Source organism: Tasmannia lanceolata, unplaced genomic scaffold (genome assembly GCF_043159265.1).
Source record: "Tasmannia lanceolata isolate RefF3 unplaced genomic scaffold, GAP_Taslan_0.1 ptg000015l, whole genome shotgun sequence".
Lineage (NCBI taxonomy): Eukaryota > Viridiplantae > Streptophyta > Magnoliopsida > Canellales > Winteraceae > Tasmannia > Tasmannia lanceolata.
This window is the reverse complement of record NW_027518692.1, coordinates 41,960,650-41,987,515: the sequence shown is the minus strand read 5'-3', so window position 1 is coordinate 41,987,515 and position 26,866 is coordinate 41,960,650. Positions and strand designations below refer to the sequence as shown.

Here is a 26,866-nt window from a genome sequence, read left to right as displayed (position 1 = left end):
GAAGGCCCCACTTATGCATAGATGTGGGTGGAGATGGTGGTCCCACCCAAGGTTGTTAAAATGGTGGCCCACCATCTTCATGGCTCTGGTTGGTTGCAAGTATCGAGAAAACTGAGTTCGATCTATTCTCTAACACGTGTACGCTAGAGATTATACGTGACCCTCCTTTTTTTTGTCCTCATCTGAGGTGGCTCCACTCTCATGCAACATCCGACCCGCGATATGTCCTCTGCAATGGTCCTTAGCAAATTTCATTAAATAAAATAAAATTCTAAACTGACTCGAAGCCCTTCTTCCTCGTTTATCCTCTCCCTCCAAAATCCTAAAACCCATTTCCCTGTAAAAATCTCCCCTCCACCTTTTCCCCCCTTCCCAAATGCCGATTTCCACAATTTCCATTTTCCGTCACAAAACATTTTATCTCAACTCTCCTCTTTCCCGCAATTTCCTTCGCAATGTCTCATCTCGTCTCTCCAAAATCCGTCTCATCTCTATGGCCGCCCGACAAAACCCTAACCCTAACCTCTCAAGAAAACCCCAACCAAGCAAGAACCTACTCAGAGCAAAAGACTCCATCAAAGAATTCTCCACACTCTCTCGCGATTTCGCCTCTGAAGTTCTCCCAAATCTCTCTCCCGATGAAGCCATCGGATTAGTTGCCACTGCACAGGCGAATTTCATGCGAGTCATCGTTCAATCCACCGGTCCAAACACTTCAGAAAGCCCTAAAGATCCTCTTTTCCCCAACTCTGATTCGCGAATTGGAACGGATCTTTTATGTGTTGTTAGGGCTGTTTTGAAGAAGATTAAACGTAGGGTTTTGGTTGGGGATAGGGTTTTGGTTGGGTCAATTGATTGGGTGGATCGGAGAGGAAAGATTGAGAATGTTTTTGAGAGGAATTCTGAGATTACAGATCCGCCTGTTGCGAATGTGGATCATTTGCTGGTTCTTTTCTCGATGGATCAGCCGAAAATCGAGCCATTTTCACTTACTAGGTTTTTGGTGGAGGCCGAATCGACTGGGATTAGGCTCACGCTGGCGCTGAATAAAGTGGAACTAGTTGAGGAAGAGGTGATGAATTTCTTTCTCTGTCTGGTAATTCAGTTCTTGGTTTGGTAATTCAGTTCTTGAATTAGGTATTTTGTTTCTATTTTTTTGTGATGCTATGTTTTTCTACCAAATATGGTGAAACTTAGGTAGTAGATGTAATCCTTACATTGATGGTAGGGCTGCAACTCGGGTCGGGCGGGTCGGGTTTTGGAGAACCCAACCCTACCCGAGAAATATCTCGGGTCGGGTCGGGTAGGGTTTTTTTTCGGAAAACCCACGATTCCCAAACCCGGCCCTACCCATGATAAATCTCGGGTCGGTTCGGGTCGGGTCGGGTTTTTTCACGTTGACGCAAATTTTTAAGGAAAATTCTTGATTGGCAAGGCAACTCAACTCATAGAAGCAGAAATTACACTCACATTACACTTGAATCAAACAATGATGTAATTACACTCACATCACACTTGAATCAAACAATGCTATAATCAAACAATGTTGTAATTACAATCAAACAATGCTGAATCAAACACTTGAATCAACTCAACTCATAGAAGCAGAAATTACACTCACATACAGAAATTACACTCACATACAGTAACAGTGGGTGCGTGGGTTTTCACTTTTAACTTTGGGATAATTACATTTACACCCCCTCTAGTTTCTGACACATCCACTTCCACCCCTATAGTTTTGAAACGTGACAAATACACCCCTGTAGTTTCAATTTGTTTAAGGTTTGCCCCCCTCAGCTGAAGGTTCATCCATAGATTGAAGGGTTAGGATGATCTGATGGAGCTGATTTTAGACACACCATATCTATGTCAGGACCCATCAAATGAACGCTTTGGATCATCCAAATAATGTGGGCCCCTACTCGAATCCAAACACTACCAAAAAATCATCCAAATAATGTGGGCCCACATTGTTTGGATGATCCAAAGCGTTCATTTGATGGGTCCTGACATAGTTAGGGTGTGCCAAAAAAATCAGCTCCATCGGATCATCCTAACCCTTCAATCTATGGACGAACCTTCAGCTGAGGGGGCCTACCTTAAACAAATTGAAACTACAAGGGTGTATTTGTCACGTTTTAAACTATAGGGGTGGAAGTGGATGTGTCAGAAACTAGAGGGGGTGTAAATGTAATTATCCCTTTAACTTTTACTAACAATAGAAAAAAATGTACATGCTATAACTTATGTAACTCGGGTCGGGTCGGGTCGGGCCCCTTCAAACCCGGCTCGACCCGAGATTCATGCGGGCTTTTGAATGCTGAACCCGGCTCGACCCGAAACCCATGAAACCTGAACCCGACCCAGGCTATTTTCGGGTCGGGTCGATGCTGGTCGGGTTTTACCCGGCTCGAGTTGCAGCCCTAATTGATGGTTCAGTATCTTGGTAAAGGGAATGAATGCAGTGGTCTAGAGATTACTTTATGTATTTATTATAGTGCTTCTTATTACTTGACTCTTGACACAATCATTTACCCGGGCCAACTAACCTGATAAATCCACCTTGGATGGGCCATCTGATGAAAATTTGCAGTGATTGGGAAATCCTAAATGTCCATTCTGTTCTAAAACTTGACGGGTTTTAAACTGATCACGGACCTGACCTTAACAGGAGCTTCATGATTCAGCAAGGTTGTGTGATGGTTTTTTTTGCGGTTCTGATTGCCAACCAACGGCCCCTAATGTATCATGTAAAGATCCTTCCTTCTATCTATTTTTCTTAATCGGCAATAGTTGCCAACTAATAAAATCCTACCAAGATGATTGTTTCTCAGCAGAAACTAACAAAACAGCAACAGAAAATAAAAACCTTGCACATGCACTCGGCACTTGAAAAGGAAACAAAGCAACAGATTTAGATGGATATAGGGAATAGACTATAGAGTCCCTTTTCTTTCCATTTTTCCCTTTCATGAACTTTAAGGACGAGAGAATGCCCTTTACATCTGGTCGTCTCTGTGTTGCCTAAGATCACAATGCCTTTTTAAAAAGCAGAAAAAGCTAACTCATATTACCTCTCTACCACTGACTCCTAATACCACTCTACTTTGACTCCTAACACCACTCTTCTTCTAATTGAATTAAAAAACTATGCCATCTGGGTGCCTCTAGAAACTCTACTATTAGCGAAAAGAAAAACTAAAAGATCTAATCTTACCTAGTTGGCATCGATATAGGAGACTCAAAAAGAATTTGCCAATCCAACAGGTTTCAATCAGTGGCTTGAAAATGAATGTTTAAAGTAAAAGTGGGCAGCAATATGCATTGAACATCATAAAATCCATTGGTCAGATGTTACGATCATGAGATCATTCACAAAATCCATGGCGAGGCTTGTGGCTTGGATGTTCCCGATCATGTACACTGGTCATGCATACGGTAAGCAATGTCAGGACCATAGCATCAAAGCCCTCCTAATGTAGTGCAATTATGAGTAAGACACTCACTGCGATAAGATGCACTCGGATGATTCAAAGAGGATTATGCCATATGTTTGTAATTTCTTTCATATTTATGTTTGAAGAATGATCTTGTCTAGTCTCTTCAACGAATTGACCTTTTTCCAATTCTCAATCTTGACCTGGCTTTTTCACATTTGGAGATCATCACCTGGCATATTGGTGGGCCCCCACATGCGGCAATGGAAATGTTTTCAATAACCACTTGCATAATAAATTCGTTGTAAGCGATTGCATCGGATCATTCGTCATTCGGCATGGGTCCACGATCAAAGCCTGGTCATGGGGAAGTCATAGCTTTGATGGTTTTTTAAGGATTATTTCAACTGGCAGTAGTTTGTATTCTCTACATGTGGACCAGGAAGAGCTGCTTGAAATGTATCTTTCATTCTGATACTGCAGTAGATCAACAGAAGTCTTTTAGTCTTTAAAATGTAAGGAACTATTTAGGGAGATTTGCGTGCTTGTGAAGTCTTCCAAACCGATGAGAAGTTGTAAGATATTTGTATCCATTATTTAAATGGATTATGAAAAAACCTTTAGTAGACAGGATGGTGCAATAGAAGATTGCCATATTTATTTGATAATTTACATAAGATTTCTCAACAGGCTATGATTTGTTTAGTTTTGTTTCGTATAGCATACATTTCCTATCCTTCTTGTGACAGAGTATTCATTCCGGCAAATTATATATCAGGAAACTTGTCTGAGTGACAATATATTATTGTATAGGATTTTGTCCCTTTTTTCACTAATGGTATTGGCTATCTTTACCTTTCTAATGAAAATCGCTATCCGAATGCAGGCATTGTTGGCATGGAAAGCAAGGCTTCGTGCTTGGGGCTACAAACCACTCTTTTGCAGTGTCAATTCTGAATATGGGTTGTCTACTCTTCGGGACACCTTGAAAGAACAAACAACTGTGATAGTAGGTCCAAGTGGTGTTGGGAAGTCTAGCCTTATTAATGCATTGAGAAGCAATCAGCGTGTTCCTTTTGCTGCCTGGGACGGTTTGGATGATCATGTGTGTACAATCATTTCTATTTGTCGGGTCCACATTGTTTGGATGATCCAAAGCATTCATTTGATTGGCCCTGACATAGGTAGGGTAGGGTGTGACCAAAAAGTCAGCTCCATAGGATTATCCAACCCTTCGATTTGTGGAGGTAAAAATGGACAGATTTGTAGAGGTTTATACCCGTCCATTAAAACCTCCACAAATCGAAGGGTGAGGATGATCCTATGGAGCTGATTTTCTGGGCACACCCTATCTATGTCAAAGCCTATCAAATGAATGGTTTGCATCACTCAAACAATGTGGGCCCCCACTGTATTTCTGGCCGACCGCTATCCGCTATCTACTCGGCCGCTGCAGGTCATTGTTGCTTTTATTTTTGTTGATGTATAAGTATACTGGGAATTCCTGCGTAACTCGTAGGCTCAATAAATATTTTTTTGTAAGTGAAGATGGTAATAAGATAGCCTGATTCCCTGTGTGATCCATGCACCCACCTAGTGTCAGTGTCATGCCATCATCTGGATCCTTCGTATGTGGGCCACCACCACTTGATGTCAGCATCAGCCAGGTCCTTCATGTGAAAATGGCTATTCAAACATCTCTAACCATTAGATAATATAATTTGATTGTGGACGACAGTTTCAAAACTCCCCTACATCATCATGGACTCTCCCGAGTCAACTCCCTTCTACCTTGGCCGTGTTCGTGTCTGAGTCCGTGTTTTGCCCTAAAATTCAATCAAAACTCCTTGGCAATCCCAAGTTATGACCACATCAACTGAGTACTCAGCCACAATAGTACTCGACTGCTTCGTGCTGAGTCGACTAGGATTTGCTTTGGCTGTGTTTTGATCTGCATCTGCGTTTTGAAACTGTTGTGGACTGTTACTTTTGTTTTTCTTAACCGTCCATTTGCATGCCATTGATATATTAGTTTTTGTGCTCTTTCTTACTAGAATATATGTGCTCAAAGATGCATTCCCAATTGGCTAATAGATGTGCACCATTTTATGGTGCTCTGCCCATGTTGCATGTAAATTCCATGTAACACCATGTGATGTAGGACCAATAAGTGAAGCGGAAGTAATAGTTATTCTTGAAACTCTGATACCACCTGATGTAGGACAGGTTATGAAGACAACTAGGTAGGCTGATTTTAGTACATCTTGGAAATTAATGGTTATTGGGTAAAGTGTTTGGTAATTGGGTGGATTTTTTAGGATAATAAAAGAAGAAAGAAGACAATCATACATCCCCTATAACTTAAAAGGACTTCAATAATACTCTATAACTAAATAAAATGCCATTTTAACACTATTGATGGGCCTCATCTTCCTAACTGCTTGATTCTTGTGAAGGGCGATCCTCATCACCATGTGTCCAATATATGCATGTCATAAAGTTATTTTTCATAAAAAAATGACTAAAGTATCCCCAACACTCCGTGTTAGCTGTAACGAAATGATGCATAATTGAGATTTGTAGGTGTAATTTTAAACATTTTATAATAATATGAAAATATCATTTCCAACCATGGGTGTCTTTATATATCAATTGGTTCATGGCAAGAAATATAAGCCAGGAGCCATGAACTCTTGAATAGTTCTAAAATGTTTATGTTCAACTTCTGTAGATGGTCAGAAAACTTTTCTTTAATATTTGTGGAAGATTTCTTTTCTAACATTTTACTTGTGATTTTTTATTGAACAAAACAATTCCTATATCTAGGTATTACACTAGTCCTTTGGCAACTTTAAATAGATATCCATGTCTCCTATAAATATCTTTACTTCCATAGGATTAAGAAATAGTTCATCTATATAATGTTTGTATTACACCATGAAATTTATTTTGTTCTTGCATCATTTTCAGAGTGAAGGCACAGGCAGCAAGTGGTTTGAAGAACAACGTGTTGGCAAAGTTTCCATGAGAAGCGGCCGAGGAAAGCATACTACACGCCATGTTTCTTTACTTCCGATATCAGGAGGATATCTAGCTGATACTCCAGGATTTAACCAGCCCAGTCTTATGAAAGTAACAAAGATGTCTCTTGCACATTTGTTTCCAGAGGTCTGTGCTGTAATTTTGCATGTCATTTTGATCTATACTCCATTACCTTTTTTTTCTCAAATTCCTAATGCCTCAAATTCTTATCTTTTCATGGCTTTTGTTTCCAACTTGATGAGGCTCCTTTTGCCTGCTACCAATCCTCCTTTTTTTTTCTTCAGGTCCGGCAAATGCTCAGTGATAGTGAGCCTGCAAAGTGCTCATTCAATGATTGCTTACATCTTGGTGAACCAGGATGTGTAGTGAAGGGGGACTGGGAAAGATATCCATACTATCTTCAACTGCTTGACGAGATCAAAATCAGAGAAGAATTTCAGTTGCGGACCTTTGGAACCAAAAGAGAGAGTGATGTGAGGTATGTCTTTTTTCTATCCGCAACAACTAGATAAAATCTCATTCTTAAGAAGTAATGCTTTTCTTACTTGTGGAAGAAATTGCTCAGTGAAGTGCATGAATGTTGGGTTCTCGATTCTAGAAAATCTTAGTTAACTTATAAGTGGTTAAGTTAATAGAAGTAGAAGAAGATGCGAATGATATTCAGTCAAGTTAAATCTCAAATGATATTCGAGCGATGTTCAATCAAGTTAGTAGAACGATATACATCCTATTCAAGTCAATCAAAGAATATAAATCTCATTCTGATGAGTGATGAGTCCACATCATTTCCTTCCATTGATTGCCACAGTTTCTTCAAGGGTTCCCGAACCTCAGAATGATAGAAGGATGACACCCTTTTATTCAATAGAGCCGAGGAGGAGAAGATAAAGAATCTTTAGGCAGTCACCCGCTGCTATGAAGCTACCACGGCGCAACGGTTGAACTTCAATAGGTCTATGATAATGGGAATTCATCTGAACAAGGACGAGAACCTTTTTGCCAGAATTCTTGACTATGGAGTATCTACCTGGACCTTCCATTTAGTGGTAGGTGGCCTCGTAAAGCCCTTTGGGATACAATCATTGCAAAGATTGAGAAGCGCCTCAGGCCTCTCCATGTGGAAAAGAGTATACTTTCTGTCGGAGGCCTTAATTAAATGGTGCTTTCTAACCTACATCTGTATTGTATGTCTTTGTTCAGATGCCCGATCAACGTTGTCAATCACATTGAACAGATTTAGCAAACTTTCTTATGGGACTATTGGGAATCCAAGAGAATGTTACACTTGGTGCATTGGAAAGAGGTTTGCAGTGAATGACTGCCTTGAACAGCCCGGTATAGCTGTTTATTTTATTCGTTTGGGGATTAATTAGTATCACAGGGGTAGTATGAGGATTTCTTAGTTAGGCATAAAGGTTCTGTTTGGTTGCCACATTCTTGGCATCCTCATGGATGTCCCTGTTAGATAACTACATGGTGCAAAGAGAGAGAGAGAGAGAGAGAGAGAGAGAGAAGGGGGGGGGGGGGGGGAGAGAACAAATCGTATAGTTGAGAGTTGCGTTAAGCAATCTCTCCCATACGAACCATTATATATATATTATATATCTTTGGACAAGTATACCCCTCTAAGGGTATATTACATTTAACACTCCCCTTCAAGCTGGAATGTACATATCATACATTCCAAGCTTGTTACAAGAATCTTTCAATTTTGCACATCCTAATGGTTTGGTAAACATATCTGCAAGTTGATCTGCAGATCGAGTAAACACTGTGCAAATCTTACGACTCTGAATCCGATGATGAACGAAGTGACAATCAACTTCAATATGCTTGGTTCGCTCATGGAATACTGGATTCATTGCAATATGGATTGCTGCTCTATTGTCACAATACAATTGTGCTGGAGATGTCGATGTGAACCCAATCTCTGATAAGAATGAGCGAAGCCATATGAGCTCCCCACTGGTATATGACATAGCTCTATACTCGGCCTCTGCACTTGACTTAGATACGACATCTTGCTTTTTACTTCTCCACGACACCAAATTACCTCCGACAAACATGCAATACCCCGTCGTTGATCTCCTGTTAGCGGGAGAATCCTGCCCAATCTGCATCACTGAATCCTTCTACCTTTTCATGTCCATGTTTTCTGAAGCATAGACCTTTACTTGGTGTACCTTTCAAATATTTGATGATCTGGATGACAGCTGCCCAGTGGGAAGTACGTGGAGCACTCATAAAGCGACTAACCATTCCAACTGCAAATGATATGTTTGGACGGGTGACAGTCAAATAGATTAGTTTCCCAACCAATCTTTTATATCGACCAGGATCATCCAACAACTCTCATTGATCAGGAAAAAGTTTAACATTTGGATCCATCGGAATAGCAGCAGGTTTTACCCCCATTGAGCATGTCTCCTCTAAGATGTCCAACACATATTTCCTTTGGGACAAGGAGAGACCATGACGAGAGCGAGCAACCTCAATACCAAGGAAATATCTGAGTTAACCCAGATCTTTCGTAGAAAATTCTCCTTGGCGAAAAGACTCAGATTATGTATGCCAGGCTTGTCATCTCCTGTAATTACAATATCATCAACATATACAATGAGGAGAATATCCAGAACTAGATTTGTGACTAAACACAGAATGATTAACAGCACATTGCTTCAACCCAAAACGCAGAACCGCAACACTAAATCGTCCAAACCAAGACCTGGGTGATTGTTTGAGTCCATAAATGGCCTTTTGAAGACGGCATACTGATGAGCACATCTCCCCCTGAGCAACATACCCAGGAGGTTGCTCCATATACACTTACTCAGTCAGATCGCCGTGAAGAAAGGCATTCTTGACATCCAATTGATAAAGAGGCTAACCACGATTAACAGCCAACGAGATCAACACACGAACCGATGGAATCTTAGCAACCGGCGAGAACGTCTCCTGATAATCAACACCAAATGTTTGAGTGTACCCCTTAGCAACAAGGCGGGCTTTGAGACGCTCAACAGACCCATCTAGAAGGTACTTAATGGCAAACACCCAACAACAACCAACCGGTTGGGCACCGGAAGGGAGGGGAACCAACCGCCACGTTTTATTCGAGTGAAGAGCACCAGCTCAGCATTCATAACAGCTCGCCATCCCGGATGATGTAGGGCATCTGCAACAGACTTAGGCAAAGTAATCGAAGACATGCTAGACACAAAGGACCGAAAGGAAGGTAAGAGATGGTCATAAGAGACAAAATTCGATATAGGATGAGCAACAGTACGAGATCTAGTACTAGAGGCAATAGGTGAATCATGAGGTGTAGGACAAATACCTGAGGGCGGACAATCTGACTGTAGAATCGGTAGGCGGAGATGATGCATCTTTAGTCATAGAATGAACAACCTGGCGAGGTCCCCGAGTATAAGTCTTCAGTTCAGAATCCTTAGAAGTCATAGTGGTATCATTTTGAGGTTCAGTGGCAGCCACAGGGGCTGGTGTAGAAGGATCCATCATGATAGGCGCTAGCACAGGTTGACTCATCATGGTAGGGGCATCCACGCTAGGGATATCAACATGAAGCTGTGAACCTGAGATAGAGAAGTAAGGCTGGTCCTCAAAGAACGTGACATCAGCAGAAACATATGTCTTCCTAAGACGAGGACTATAACATTTATAACCTTTTTGGGTACGTGAGTAACCCAAGAAAAGGCACTTTTCTGCCCTAGGGTCCAACTTGTCAAGCCCTGGAGACAGGTGATGGACAAAGCATGTACAGCCAAAGACATGTGGTACTAATGGAAATGGATCACCTAGAGGATACAAAACCGAAAAAGGTGTTTTCCCAGATAAAACTGAAGAAGGAAGACGGTTACCGAGGAAGCATGCTGTGAGAGCAGCATCGCCCCAATGAACTTTGGGAACCTTCATTTGAAACATAAGTGTACGAGTCATATCCAACAAATACTGAATTTTTCTTTCAACCATACCATTATGTTGGGAAGTGTGTGCACAGGATGACTGATGAATAATACCAAGAGAGGATAGAAAATCATGAAAACCAATAGATACAGAGAAATATTCCTTAGCATTATCAGTACGTAAGCAATTAATAGAACATTGAAACTGGTTGGTTACCTCAAAATAAAAATGACGAAATGCATTAAACACTTGAGATCTATCTTTAAGTAAAAACAACAATGTGGCCCTCGAATAATCATCAACAAAGAGACTAAAATATCGATATCCATTTAATGAAGTAGTTCTTGCTGGACCCCAAACATCAGAATGAATAAGTTCAAATGGACGAGACACTCTACTACTAACTCGAGAAGGGAAGGACACACGATGGTGTTTCCCTGACTCACACGACTCGCAATGAAAAGACGGACAGGATCCGAAATAAAAGAAGACTGCCTAAGCATATCTGCAGGTGGATGTCCTAAACGACAATGCCATTGATAGGCATCCACAGAGGAACGAAGAGCTATACCAGCACTGGCCTGGTTAAGGTAATAAAGACCATCAATCTCACGGCCCACTCCAATCCTCGTCCCAGTCTTCATGTCCTGAAAAATACAATAGGAAGAAAAAAAGGAAACAGTACAATTCAGTGATTTCGTTAATTGGTGAATAGATAGTAAGTTAACAAGAAAGGACGAAACATAAAGAATAGAAGACAATTGAAGTTCCGTCGAGATGGAGACTGCACCCATGCCAGAAACAGGGGATGTAGTTCCATCTGCCAATGTAACAGTACGAGGTCCCATAAAGGAATAGACTGGAAAGAGGAAAGAATTGTAGGGTTGCCGGTCAATGAGAGAACAAATCGTATAGTTGAGAGTTGCGTTAAGCAATCTCTCCCATACGAACCATTATATATATATTATATATCTTTGGACAAGTATACCCCTCTAAGGGTATATTACATTTAACACTCCCCTTCAAGCTGGAATGTACATATCATACATTCCAAGCTTGTTACAAGAATCTTTCAATTTTGCACATCCTAATGGTTTGGTAAACATATCTGCAAGTTGATCTGCAGATCGAGTAAACACTGTGCAAATCTTACGACTCTGAATCCGATGATGAACGAAGTGACAATCAACTTCAATATGCTTGGTTCGCTCATGGAATACTGGATTCATTGCAATATGGATTGCTGCTCTATTGTCACAATACAATTGTGCTGGAGATGTCGATGTGAACCCAATCTCTGATAAGAATGAGCGAAGCCATATGAGCTCCCCACTGGTATATGACATAGCTCTATACTCGGCCTCTGCACTTGACTTAGATACGACATCTTGCTTTTTACTTCTCCACGACACCAAATTACCTCCGACAAACATGCAATACCCCGTCGTTGATCTCCTGTTAGCGGGAGAATCCTGCCCAATCTGCATCACTGAATCCTTCTACCTTTTCATGTCCATGTTTTCTGAAGCATAGACCTTTACTTGGTGTACCTTTCAAATATTTGATGATCTGGATGACAGCTGCCCAGTGGGAAGTACGTGGAGCACTCATAAAGCGACTAACCATTCCAACTGCAAATGATATGTTTGGACGGGTGACAGTCAAATAGATTAGTTTCCCAACCAATCTTTTATATCGACCAGGATCATCCAACAACTCTCATTGATCAGGAAAAAGTTTAACATTTGGATCCATCGGAATAGCAGCAGGTTTTACCCCCATTGAGCATGTCTCCTCTAAGATGTCCAACACATATTTCCTTTGGGACAAGGAGAGACCATGACGAGAGCGAGCAACCTCAATACCAAGGAAATATCTGAGTTAACCCAGATCTTTCGTAGAAAATTCTCCTTGGCGAAAAGACTCAGATTATGTATGCCAGGCTTGTCATCTCCTGTAATTACAATATCATCAACATATACAATGAGGAGAATATCCAGAACTAGATTTGTGACTAAACACAGAATGATTAACAGCACATTGCTTCAACCCAAAACGCAGAACCGCAACACTAAATCGTCCAAACCAAGACCTGGGTGATTGTTTGAGTCCATAAATGGCCTTTTGAAGACGGCATACTGATGAGCACATCTCCCCCTGAGCAACATACCCAGGAGGTTGCTCCATATACACTTACTCAGTCAGATCGCCGTGAAGAAAGGCATTCTTGACATCCAATTGATAAAGAGGCTAACCACGATTAACAGCCAACGAGATCAACACACGAACCGATGGAATCTTAGCAACCGGCGAGAACGTCTCCTGATAATCAACACCAAATGTTTGAGTGTACCCCTTAGCAACAAGGCGGGCTTTGAGACGCTCAACAGACCCATCTAGAAGGTACTTAATGGCAAACACCCAACAACAACCAACCGGTTGGGCACCGGAAGGGAGGGGAACCAACCGCCACGTTTTATTCGAGTGAAGAGCACCAGCTCAGCATTCATAACAGCTCGCCATCCCGGATGATGTAGGGCATCTGCAACAGACTTAGGCAAAGTAATCGAAGACATGCTAGACACAAAGGACCGAAAGGAAGGTAAGAGATGGTCATAAGAGACAAAATTCGATATAGGATGAGCAACAGTACGAGATCTAGTACTAGAGGCAATAGGTGAATCATGAGGTGTAGGACAAATACCTGAGGGCGGACAATCTGACTGTGGAATCGGTAGGCGGAGATGATGCATCTTTAGTCATAGAATGAACAACCTGGCGAGGTCCCCGAGTATAAGTCTTCAGTTCAGAATCCTTAGAAGTCATAGTGGTATCATTTTGAGGTTCAGTGGCAGCCACAGGGGCTGGTGTAGAAGGATCCATCATGATAGGCGCTAGCACAGGTTGACTCATCATGGTAGGGGCATCCACGCTAGGGATATCAACATGAAGCTGTGAACCTGAGATAGAGAAGTAAGGCTGGTCCTCAAAGAACGTGACATCAGCAGAAACATATGTCTTCCTAAGACGAGGACTATAACATTTATAACCTTTTTGGGTACGTGAGTAACCCAAGAAAAGGCACTTTTCTGCCCTAGGGTCCAACTTGTCAAGCCCTGGAGACAGGTGATGGACAAAGCATGTACAGCCAAAGACATGTGGTACTAATGGAAATGGATCACCTAGAGGATACAAAACCGAAAAAGGTGTTTTCCCAGATAAAACTGAAGAAGGAAGACGGTTACCGAGGAAGCATGCTGTGAGAGCAGCATCGCCCCAATGAACTTTGGGAACCTTCATTTGAAACATAAGTGTACGAGTCATATCCAACAAATACTGAATTTTTCTTTCAACCATACCATTATGTTGGGAAGTGTGTGCACAGGATGACTGATGAATAATACCAAGAGAGGATAGAAAATCATGAAAACCAATAGATACAGAGAAATATTCCTTAGCATTATCAGTACGTAAGCAATTAATAGAACATTGAAACTGGTTGGTTACCTCAAAATAAAAATGACGAAATGCATTAAACACTTGAGATCTATCTTTAAGTAAAAACAACAATGTGGCCCTCGAATAATCATCAACAAAGAGACTAAAATATCGATATCCATTTAATGAAGTAGTTCTTGCTGGACCCCAAACATCAGAATGAATAAGTTCAAATGGACGAGACACTCTACTACTAACTCGAGAAGGGAAGGACACACGATGGTGTTTCCCTGACTCACACGACTCGCAATGAAAAGACGGACAGGATCCGAAATAAAAGAAGACTGCCTAAGCATATCTGCAGGTGGATGTCCTAAACGACAATGCCATTGATAGGCATCCACAGAGGAGCGAAGAGCTATACCAGCACTGGCCTGGTTAAGGTAATAAAGACCATCAATCTCACGGCCCACTCCAATCCTCGTCCCAGTCTTCATGTCCTGAAAAATACAATAGGAAGAAAAAAAGGAAACAGTACAATTCAGTGATTTCGTTAATTGGTGAATAGATAGTAAGTTAACAAGAAAGGACGAAACATAAAGAATAGAAGACAATTGAAGTTCCGTCGAGATGGAGACTGCACCCATGCCAGAAACAGGGGATGTAGTTCCATCTGCCAATGTAACAGTACGAGGTCCCATAAAGGAATAGACTGGAAAGAGGAAAGAATTGTAGGGTTGCCGGTCATATGGTGAGATGCTCCTGAATCAATGAGTCATGTCCCAGAAGAAGTACCAGAGAGAAAACAGGAGGGACTACCTTTATGTGCAAACGTGGCAGCTGGCTCTTTTCCCTTGTCCCTCATACGGAGAAGCTCTCCATATTCAGCACGAGGGATAGTCAAGGTCTCGGATGTAGATGGAGCCACAGAAGAAGAAATACCATCAGAAGCAGCATCGGAAGCATTCGCAGGCCTGTGTGGACGAAGCTCAGGATGTAAGTCGTAGCAATAGTCAACAGTATGACCATCCAAACGACAATGTGTGCAATGACGGCCCCCACGGCCTCGTCCACCACCATCTCTACCTCCCCATGACTCATGACCACGACCACGCCAACACCATCATGGCCGCGTCCACTGTGACCACCACCCCGACCACGATCATCCCCACCATATGAGACATGAGCAGATCCATCAACAAGAGGTTCACCAAACTGAGGTCCTCGCATACGCTGGACACGGGAGAAGGCCTCTGCGAGTGTGGGAAGCGAACCAGAACTAACAATCTGCTGACCGATCTGAAGATAGTCAGGGCCCAAAGAATCAAGAAATCGAACCAACCTCATATCTTCCTGACGCTTTTCGAGAACCTCAGGATCAACAGTAAATGGCAACAACAAGTAAAGCTCCTGACAGAGGGCAAGATAATCATTGTAGTGGGATCCTACAGATTTGTCTCCTCGCACAAGACTAAACCAATATGAAAAACCGATCACAGATACGAGTCAAATTATCCACCCCTGAATACATCGTAGCCACATGCTCCCAGATTTCCTTCGAGGATTGGAGATACATCATGGATGTAGCGATATGGGAATCCATACAGCCCTATAGAAAGGAGCGAATCACAGCATCATCCTCACGCCACTGATCATATGTCGGATCAGTGTTACGCGGAGGAGAGCGCTCAAGAAAACTGATTTTCCTACGGCCAAGTAGATAAGTATAAACTGCCATCTTCCACGGGGGATAATTTGCGCCATCCAGTTTTATTGAAGTCATCTGAAGAGGAGGCTCAACATAGGAATAGCTAGACTGAGCAGGAGACGACGAAGAACGGCCCTCATCAATCTTGAGGGTAGAAAGTTGCCGGGCAGATGGCTCCACAGACTCCATGAACAACCACGAAGAATACCACAATCACCACTGAAAAATAAAATAGAAAATTTCACACGGCACTCAACAACCTATTGTAAAACCATGGTAGCACTAACAACAAAAACCACGAAGTAACACCTCCTCAGCCAACAAACGTAAGGAGATCACCACCCACAATAACCACCACAGCATCCCCAAGATGAAACGACCAAGGAGAGGCTATAACACATGTAGCCAACCATCCTCAAGTAAACCACTACGATACGAAGCACAAGTTTCGCAATAAGGGAAAACGAATTATTTAAATCATGGGTAAAAGGTATCGAAGAATTGGAATCACAATAGAGGAAGAAAGACAAGAAAAGATGGGTTTAGGGTATGGAGAAAGGGGACCGAAGGTGCTGATTTTTGAATAGGACAAAAACTAGGGTTTTGTGAATAAGACGAAAAATGAAAAAAAATTGGGAGGAAGAGTTGGGCGAAAATCAAGAGGATAGGGTATGGAAAATCAAAAACCCAAAAAAAAAAGAAAAGAAATAAGAGATTGTGTTCGTCTCGTCTCGTCGCGTCTTCAGGGTTAGGGTTTTAGAATGAGAAGGGATTGTGTTCGTCTCGTCTCGTCTTCAGGGTTAGGGTTTTAGAAGTTCTAGGTTTTGGGTTTCTTCAAGGATGGGTGGTCCGATCTTCAACCTTGAAGCTCTGATACCATGTTAGATAACTACATGGTGCAAAGAGAGAGAGAGAGAGAGAGAGAGAGAGAGAGAGAGAGAGACGGAGGGGAGAACAAGTCGTATAGTTGAGAGTTGCGTTAAGCAATCTCTCCCATACGAACCACTATATATATATTATATATCTTTGGACATGTATACCCCTCTAAGGGTATATTACATTTAATAGTCCCAAGTAGAAAAATGCTTTTTTTGGTGACTTTTATGGTGTTTGGTAGCCAATCTAGCACCACAATCCCTAGAGGCTATTCAGGCTAGAGATTACTAGACAAGATTCAAAGCTAATTAATGCTTGTCTGGTGACGTGGCACCCATGTTCCCTACGTATACCTTCCATGCCATCCTCCTCAAAAAAGGAAAAATTCCTCAAGTAGAATTTGCTTTTTCTCTCTCTTTCTTTATATTGGTAATGACACCCCCTCCCATTACTTTTGCTAGATTGGCAACCAAACACTACTTATTACTATTCTACCACATAAATCCTAGGTAGATCAAACATTATAAATGTTCGACTCCTCCCTATTGACTACTTATACCACTATTCTACAAGGTATAAGAGTGGTAGACCACTATTCCTCCCTATCTGCATCCAAACGGAGCTTAAAGGTTATTAAGAGTGGTAGACTGGTAGTGAGGATGCTTTGAAAGGCAGTTAGAATAAAGATTTGAAATGTTGTTCATGAAAACCTCTGCTAGTTTTATTTTCAGCATGCTTCGTGCCACCGAGGAGATTATTATTATTATTATTATTTGAATGGTGCCACCGAGGAAATAATATCTGACTGTTTTCTTCTACTGGGAACTTCTTCTGAGCTTAAAACCCCACTGCCTTACGGATTAAAGCTGTGTGAAATGCTTTTTAAGAATTTTTTCTTAGGGCAGCAGGTAAAGCATATTAATTTGATTTAAGTTATAATTGGGTCCATTTGATTATCTTTGGAGCTTATCGAGTCTATGCCAAAATGCTTTGATGTTTCCTTGAGACCTTCGTACAGATTGTCTGCTGGATCATGGCTACAATGTATTCTATTTCTAGTGGCACCTTGTAAGTTGATAAGGCTAATAAAGGGGACATCAACAATGATGAGAATCAAATGCTACTGAAAATTTTATGTAAATAACAACACTGAAAAGAAAAATTCGTGCTTGTTGCCCTCTATTAACTAGAATTTTGCAGGTACAAGGTTGGCGATATGGGTATCAAACAAGCGGAGCCACGACTAGAACTTAAAAAGCACCGAAGACAATCCCGGAAGCGTCTAAATCAGTCGATTATAGATGATTTGGAAGATCTGGACGACGTGGACTTGACGGATATTGAAGAAAGGAGTGGCTGAGGGGTGGGTGGCATAAGGACGATGACCCCAAGGATCAGTAGGAAGTCTGCTGCAAGGCAGAGATCATACCATACACTGTAAATAGTGAGTTCTCTCTACTCCAGTTGTAGTTACATGACCTAATGTGTTCATCAGTGTAGACGTCACCATCTTTCCTCATGAAATGAAATGAACATTACAATTGACATGCAATACAGATTTCTTTATCTGCTCCAACATGTTTACCTTGGGCTGTGTTCTTTTTCTTTTTTTCTTTTTTTATGGTAGAGATTTATTTACTTGAAAGAAAAGAAAGGAGGAGAGAAACCCACTACAACATAAAAGATAAACAACAATAAAGTGAAAAACAGGTATAGAATAGAGAACAAAGAAAAGGCGTCTGCAAGATCTAATAGCGGAAACGCTTGACCTTATAAGATCGTTGAACCCTAGGATCGAGCATTGAAGGAGATCAGCAAATGAGGAGGTGGATAGAGTAGCTAAAGCAGGAGTCTTGAGGGAGGAAATGTTAGTGATCAGTTCTTTGTAAAATGTAAACCCTTGAGAGTATGCTTATGGATCAATGATCCCTATCTTGTAATATGGAGGAGACAGCTTGTCCCAACCAATATTCAATAAAATGTCAATTTTCAAAAAAGAAGGAAGAAAGTCAAAAATCTCCAAGCGGGCCCTGTCAACTCCTGATCGAGCCAACCTGTCAGCATCACTATTGGCAAATCTTCGAATGTGCTGAAACTGGGTCGAGTGCCCTTCAACCAATCCTGAATCTCTTCAATAACATTGGCGAATTAGAATAGTTGCAGCATTGAGAATCTTTAAACTGAATTGTTAGAATGTAGTATTGGTGATATATGCTATATGTAGGATGATGCTACGGTAGGGCACAGCCTCATTGTAATGCCACCTCCACTGCTCCACAGTGGTCCCACCTTTGATTATTCCAAACCGTTGATTTTATAGTCTTTGCGTTGATTTCATATGGCCCAAAAATCACACTGATCAGTCACAACATGCAAATAACTGAACATTTGCTTATAAGTGTGTTGTTTGTAGTTGAATGTGAACATTTGCTTATATGTAGGGCTGGCAATTAAACCTGCAAAAACGGGGATCGGGATTCCCCGATTTAAGCTGGGATAGGGATTAAAAAACATTCTCCGAAGCGGGGATGGGATGGCTCTCGTCCCGCTCCGTAATCCTTGTCTATAAAATTACTTAAGTATCCCTATAAGTGGTTGTCTTTCCATAAAATGTTATATTTTGTTTGGAATCTTGGATTCTTATTGAATAATTGTTTGATTAGATTAAAAAAAAGTAGAAATTGTGATTATATCAGGGCGGGGTGGGAACGGGGATTCCCCGCCATCCCTGAAGCGGAGACAGGGACTTTTCCTTGAGGCAGGGACGGGGAATGCAACATCCGGCCCTGCCCGTTGCCTCCCCTACTTATATGTACTTTCAATGTTCTACAACAAAAAATTACATAGTATTGGATTGGGAAGTGATATATTCGCCTTTCTTTTCTTCCATGGGCCAATACCTTGAGGTTATTCATGACTACTCTTTATACACTACAAGGAGGTGGCCCGGGGAAGAAAAGAGGGCGAATATATCATTTCCATATTATTGGTCTTCTCGTTGAATGTGAACCATTGTTTATGGGAAGTGATATATTGGCCCTTTTTCTTCACTTGGGACAGCCGCCTCTAGTGTAAGAGTAGTTTCTGACCGTGTCCACGTTCGACAGCAAAAATTACATATTATTATTGAATGTTATATTTGTTCGACCGATGTGATTTTTGGGCCTTGGGTGATCCAAAGCAACGGGTATCAAATGAACGGTTTGGATCAATCATAGGTGGAATCCACAATGCTGTAGTGGAGGCCCCACATTGTATTACAATTAGGTCGCCCCCTTTACTGAGCATTTCTCTCTTAGTGGGGCCCACATTATTGGTTGATCCAAACTGTTCATTTATTAGCTCCAAATCCTCTGATCTGTAGTGGTTTAATAAGAACACCACTATAGATAAGAGAAGATTCATATGGGGGTTAGATCACCTTTTGGAGGTATTTTTGAGGCACGGCCTAATTAAATTGGGGCCCAGCAAATGAACGGTTTGTACCATCCTATATTATAGCTCCCTTAGTTTTTTTTGGAGAAGTGATAAATTCGACCCCTTTCTTCGCTGGGCCACCCCACTAGTATTTATATTTACACCTTCGCTTATAAACCACTGCTTCAGAGAGATTAGATATGAGGTTAATTATTTTAATAACCTGCAAGATGTCATGAAAGTCAGGATGGCCGAGTGGTCTAAGGCGCGGATGGCTCTACCCGCCTCGCCCCGATTCAATACCTTGCATTATGCCATTATTAGCATTTAATTTGTATTATCAAAAATTCCAAATCTGCCATTTGGCCTTTTGCATTTTAGTATGCGAGGATGGGAATTAGATATTGGCCTTTTGCATTTTAGTATGCGGGGTTGGGAATTAGATATTCCCCGTGGGGCGGGGGGTGGGGATTCCAAGCCATTCCCGAAGCGGGCCCCGGGATGAGGTGGGGACGGGGAATTTTCCTTGAGGCAGGCACGGGGAAGTGGAATGCAACATAATTGGGTCCTTTTGATTAGCTTTGGAGCTTATCGAGCCTATGCCAAAATGCTTTGATGTTTTCTTGAGACTTTAATACTGGTTGTCTACTAGATCATGGCTACAATGTGTTCTAGTGCCACCTTGTTAGAAGTTGATAAGGCTAATAAAGGGGACATCAACAATGACAAGAGAATCAAATGCTACTGAATATATTATGCAAATAACAACACTGAAAAGAAAATTTTGCGCTTGTTGCCCTCAATTAACAAGAATTTTGCAGGTACAAGGTTGGCGACATGGGTATCAAACAAGCGGAGCCACGACTAGAACTTAAAAAGCACAGAAGACAATCTCGGAAGCGGCTAAATCAGTCTATTATAGATGATTTGGATGACGCGGACTTGACGGATATTGAAGAAAGTAGTGGCTGAAGAGGGGGGGGGGGGGGGGGGGGCAAGGATCAGTAGGAAGTCTGCTGCAATGTAGAGATCATACCATACACTGTAACCAGTGAGTTCTCTCTCCTCCAGTTGTAGTTAAATGACCCAATGTGTTCACCAGTATAGTTGTCACCATCTTCCTCATGAAATGAAATGAACATTACAATTGACATGCGATACAGATTTCTTTATCTGCTCCAACATGTTTACTTTGGGCTGTCTTCTTTTTTGTCTTTTTCTTTTTTTCCCGAATGGTAAGAGATTTATTTACTTGAAAGAAAATAAATGGGGGGAGAAACCCACTACAACATAAAAGATAAACTGAATTTCGCCTTTCTGTTCTTCCCTGGGCAAATCCCTTGAGATTATTTATGACTAGTCTTTTTACACTACATCGGGGTGGCCCGGGGAAGAAAAGAGGGCGAATATATCATTTCCATATTATTCGTCTTCTCGTTGAATGTGAACCATTGTTTATGGGAAGTGATATATTGGCCCTTTTTCTTCACTTGAGACAGACCCCTCTAGTGTGAGAGTAGTTTCTGACCGTCCACGTTCGACAGCAAAAATTACATATTATTATTGAATGTTATAATTGTGTGATCAATGTGATTTCTAGGCCTTAGGTGATCCAAAGCAAGGGCTATCAAATGAACGGTTTGGATCAATCATAGGTGAGATCCACAATGAGGTAGAGGAGGCGCCGCATTGTATTACAGATTTACAATTAGGTCGCCACCTTTATTGAGCATTTCTCTCTTATATGTATACTAGTGAGAAAGCCCGTGCATTGAGAAAGGAAAAAATAATAAAAACCCATCTAAAATCACAAAATTAAAACTGAAAATAATCATAAAATTACCAACAATTCAACACCAAATCTAAAATAAATAATATTCTCGGGATTGTGTTTCCCCTTGACCTGTGGTTGATGTTTAATTTTGGCAACTTTTTTAAAGATTATCGTATTATAGAATGTTGCGAACCTTTCTAAAATCATTTCTATGACCAATAGTGAAGCTGGTTCCATTTCAATTAAGTGGTGTTTTTAACAAAGGAGAAGGTTCTAAAGGAAATCTAAGACCTTGTAAAAAATTGTGAAATGGTCAAAAACCAACAACATAAATGTCAGATCAGAACCAAACTCAAATAGGTCATAGCAAGAGAGGCCTTTATAAACAAAAATATTGGATGGAAATTGGAAAACACTATATTTTCTCAAAACATTAGCAATGCTGAAATTTGGGTATGACGTAAGTGCATGGACTATATTCTCTGAGGACATTAGTAATGCTGGAATTTGGGTATTTAGCGACATGGGTCATCCTAAGACTCTATAAACAAAAACTAAATTGCATACAGACCTGTTTTTTTGCTGTGCGGAATTTTTTCTCGATCTTCATCGCAAACTGTATTGCATACATGGTTCACCAAAACTAAATTGCCTCAAGATAGCTTGGCATTTGTATAATTAAGACTCCCTATGAATAAAACCACAAACATGAAGTTCAAGAGAAAAAAAAGAAGAAAATAAAATAAAATTCCGTAATCATATATCAGTTGAGAATGTTGAGAAAATCGGAGACCGAGAAGTAGCAGAAACCACCAGCACCAACAGCAGAGGAAGCAAGATAATTATATATACATGATGCTAACTAAAATCATGGAGGAAGCCAAAAAATAATAGCAAATAACCAAAACAGATATTAGGCATTAGGATGACAGAGTCCTTTTCCAATTCACACCATACTCCATCTAAAATTTAAACTGTGAATTTCGAAATGGAAAAACAGTTCACAGAAGAGCTGTTAAAATAAAAAGAAGATCTAGATTACGTCCTCTGGTTGGGTCACTTTCTACAAATAAACTGGAATCTGAATTGGTTGCTGCTTCTACTGGTGGGAAATAATGCACTGATAAAATTTCAACACCTTGAAGAATGCCCATGAAGATTTCAAAGAGCAGTTGCAATTCTGACTTTTCCATCTCCTTTAGAAAACAGCCCATCTATGAAGGAAAAAAGAGATCACTAAGTTGGGATAAGTGAGGAAAAATGTCATAGTGCATGATTGGGCATGCTTCTTTTTTTTCTAAAAAATATATTCCATGATGCAAATTGAATGTCAGAGCCACTTCATAACCCATTTTCAGGTACCGAATTTTTTACCATAAAAATTTTTAACCAGAGAACCACGAAAACAAGACATGTCATAGCATATTTTTTTCGCCTTGCTGAAAAAGATTTTCACTGAAAAGTTTTTCAAGGAAAAGAATTTCAACGAAGTCATATTACTATAGCTTTACCAGAAAGAGAGGAATTTGAGGCATTTTCATGTAAAACCTAGACTCTACTGACAAAGAATTGCAAACTGGATAGAGCCTTCAGAAAAGGAAATTTAATATATGAATGAGAAAAATAAAAGTATGCATAGAAATTAAGTTGCTCTTCCTAAGCATATGAAATAATAATAATTGGAAAACTGGCACAAGATAACAAATTCACTACCTTAGCCGGAGGTGAGCCAAGAGTATTTCAATTACAATTATTATATCAGTAGAGGGTGTTCCTCGTTCCCCATTTGCAGAAATCATGTTGGTATATCTAGATTCTTCGTTTTTCTGGGTTCTTCGTGGTATGGTGAGAGAGAGAGACGAAGAGGGTTTCGAGAGTGAGAAGTGGTGTAGCTGTGGAGAGAGAGAGAGATATAGATATATTATGTTAGTGAAGGGGTCTATCGTAAAAAAATCCAAAACGTTAGGAGAGAATCTTCCAGAAAATAAAGAAATCCCATCCTGTTCTCTTCTAACCCTTTCTCTTCTCTGTTCACTTCTTTTCCTCGGAAAGGAAAGGAAAGGATTTCGTTTTCCTTTCCTTTCTAGGTGACATGGCAGAAGGAAAAGGAATCCAAGGAAACTGTCAAGGAAATGGTTTCGTTTTCCTTGAAAAGCCTATTTTCGATATATTTAATCGGAAACCAAATCTCGAGTTACAGGGAAAAAGTCAATTTCCATGTCATTTTTAGCATTTAAATAAGAAAATCCACATCTGATAATATTTTTCCCTGGAAAAGAAGTGAACACAAAAATTCGTCTGGTTAAGGTCTTGTCAGGGAAAAAGAAGGGTTGTTTTTCAGGGAAAACAGCACCAGGGAAAAGAAGTGAACAGAGCCTTAGTAAACAAAAGAAAATCATAATTTGTTTTGTGGGTTTGACCTGAAAGAAGTGACCAAAAAAGCCTACAAAATTCCACGTAGGAAATTAAAAAATTAGAAAAAAGCCCGACTTTCATCCCGGCTTATTATAGTAGATAGTAGATGGAGTAGCAGTCGGTATTAGATGTCTCCATGAATGTACACCAAGAAACTTAGTAGGCCCATATTATTGGTTGATCCAAACTGTTCATTTATTAGCTCCAAATTTATATAGGCCTCGCCCTGAAAATCATCTACATAGTATGATCCTAACCCTCTGATCTGTAGTGGTTTAATAAGAACATCAAGGTTTAAAAACCTTCTACAGATACGAGAAGATTCATAGAGGGGTTAGATCACCTTTTGGAAGTATTTTTGGGGCATGGCCTAATTAAATTGGGGCCCAGCAAATGAACGGTCTGGAAAATATTACTTTTAGATAAATTACTTAAATAAACTAAGAAGTCATAAAAGTCAGGATGGCCGAGTGGTCTAAGGCGCCAGACTCAAGTTCTGGTCTTCGAGAGAGGGCGTGGGTTCAAATCCCACTTCTGACAATATAATTCGAGAATTTTTTTTTCCCTTGTCCGTCCGTGTAGTATTTAAGGGCTTTTAAGAGCTTGAGAAGCGTAATATTCCTCTGACACGACAGTTAAATACTACACGAAATCATTTCCCTTTTTTTTTAACAAATAAAAAAGAAAAAAATGAAAATGATATATTAACCCCTTTTTTTAGTTGGGACAGCCCCCTTCAAGTGTAAAAGAGTAGTCATATAAATAAAATAGAGTGAATGAGTGATGATATTTTCGCGCCCCTTTTGTAGGCATGCGCCTCCAGTTGACGTAAAAAAGCATTAAAGTTGCCCACTGTTCACGTCATATCACGTTGTCAGGGGGGCGCAGGCATACCATAGGGGGTGAAATTATCATCTCCTATAAAATAAACTAGAGGGCTGTCCCAAGAAAAGGGAGGAATATGTGACTTCCCAAAAAAAATTACATTAAGGAAGTTGTTCTTTTGGATTAGGCCCTTGATCTATCAATCCTAGATCTAACGAAGAAAAGCTATAACATTGTTTTTTGAACTGACAATATCAACGGTACGGGTCTCCGCCAAACCCCAGCTTACCCATCTAAAAAAAAGATCAACGGTCCTCTTGCAGGACCCCAAACTTGACCGTTTACCATTTATGGTAAAAGTGATTTTATGGATAGTCGTATTCGTTTTTGCATATAATCCTTTGTAGGAATGATTTCAATTATTTAAATTTCAATGTAGATAATCATTTCTAAGAGACTGTTGATCTTGTTTTTCGGCCAAATAATGATTGATTTTTTCCTTCTTTTTCAGGCACCTCGGCTCATCCGTGCCCTCTCAAATCTCTTTTCTCCCATCCCCTCTGCCCGTCTCTCACCACAAGAAACTAAAATTATCATGAAAAAAAGATGCTTGATTGCCAAACATAGCCTAAACAAATTGATTATTGTTGGATCTAATGGCGGTTAAAAGCAGTCATCTTGCTTGATCAACGAGGTGAATCATCTTCCAAATTACTCATACCATTTCCAATGAAGCCAACTCAAGATAAACTTGAGATTAGAGATCTTTATGCATGATGCTCTCTCTCTTTTTCTCTCTTACCTAGAAGTGCCAATGATTTGGCTAATTGCCTTGCTAAATTGCATTCCTTGTTAGCTAAAATGCATGTAAATTTTGTATGACACTAATAACAGAAATAATGCAATAACCAACATGTAATCTAATAACTAACCATAGAAAGAATCAATATTAAAGAATGAATGAACTTATCGGTTGACTAGTCAAGACATGGATCTAAGTCCGATCCGTTGTCCTTAAGGTAAATATCACCCCCACATTCGACGAATCCATGTTGCAGATGGTTCTCCAGCATCTGCCTCCACTCCAGAATACAATGACTTTGCTCTAAGGATGTGCGCTCAAACAGCCTGAAAGCCTCGCGAACATGCATATGTTTGCCTTGACCAGAGAGAGTGAAATCAAATTGGGAAAAGGAAAAACTTAAAAAAGTATACCTGAGTATGTATATTTATAGGAATTGAAGAAAAACATTGAAGAGACACTTTTCTTCAACACTAAAAAATATACATGATTTTTTATATAAAAAATAAATAAATTTTGACTTTTATTCTTAGAGAAAAAGAAAGCCAACATTCTCTGCCCTGAAGTGCAATTGTAATCATCTTTTATTTAATAAATGCTCTCTATTTTTTATTTTTTTAAAAAAAGAAAGGAACTCAAGATAAACCTGTTTGTAAATTCGAGATTTTATATGGGTGTAAGCCCTTACGGTCCCTATTTTTCAAAGTACTGTATGGACCGCATCATAGGATGATCCAAACCGTCCATGTGACGGGACACAACGAAAATAGGTTATGCCCCAAACTTCATTTCCACAGGATGATCCTAGCCCTCCGATCTATGAGGAACTGCAAATTATGGAAACCTCTATAGATTGGAGGGTAGGATCATCCTATGGAAATGATTTTTCGGGCACAACCTATTTTCGTTGTGCCCCATCACATGGACGGTTTGGATCATCCTATGATGTGGTATGTACAGTACTTTTTGAAAAATAAGAGACTACAAGGGCTTGCACCATATAAAATCTCTGTAAATCCACCAAAAATGGAAGTTTAACAATGAAAAGTGGGCAACTATCTCAGCCATCAGACAATTTTCAGATGGAAGAAATTTCGGAGGTGATGGAAGGTCATGGACTCAGTCATCGAGAGTTGTCATATTTGACATTGGGGACTTCTGTGTTTGCTTTGTTGTCTTAGACTTCCTTGGTTTGTCTTAGAATT

The 26,866-nt window shown here is 40.4% G+C and overlaps 1 protein-coding gene and 1 non-coding gene across 2 annotated transcripts; both read left to right on the top strand.

Moving 5' to 3' along the window:
* The first annotated feature begins 279 nt into the window (after positions 1-279).
* Positions 280-18,004, top strand: EMB1688 (Minichromosome maintenance (MCM2/3/5) family protein). Its single transcript, XM_077356127.1, has 5 exons — positions 280-1,072; positions 4,327-4,545; positions 6,411-6,608; positions 6,767-6,960; positions 17,629-18,004. The coding sequence occupies exons 1-5, from the start codon at positions 377-379 to the stop codon at positions 17,786-17,788; spliced, it is 1,467 nt and encodes a 488-aa protein (XP_077212242.1). The 5' UTR covers positions 280-376; the 3' UTR covers positions 17,789-18,004.
* Positions 18,005-24,490: 6,486 nt separating this feature from the next.
* On the top strand, positions 24,491-24,574 carry TRNAL-CAA (transfer RNA leucine (anticodon CAA)). Its single transcript has one exon. It is a non-coding gene; the product is annotated as a tRNA-Leu (tRNA).
* Positions 24,575-26,866: the final 2,292 nt, after the last annotated feature.

Bases quoted from the DNA above. Each gene is read 5' to 3' on its own strand.
- EMB1688 (XM_077356127.1), top strand. From the start codon at position 377: ATGCCGATTTCCACAATTTCCATTTTCCGTCACAAAACATTTTATCTC. The intron at 1,073-4,326 runs GTGATGAATTTC...ATCCGAATGCAG, and splicing joins TGGAACTAGTTGAGGAAGAG to GCATTGTTGGCATGGAAAGC. The intron at 4,546-6,410 runs GTGTGTACAATC...CATCATTTTCAG, and splicing joins GGGACGGTTTGGATGATCAT to AGTGAAGGCACAGGCAGCAA.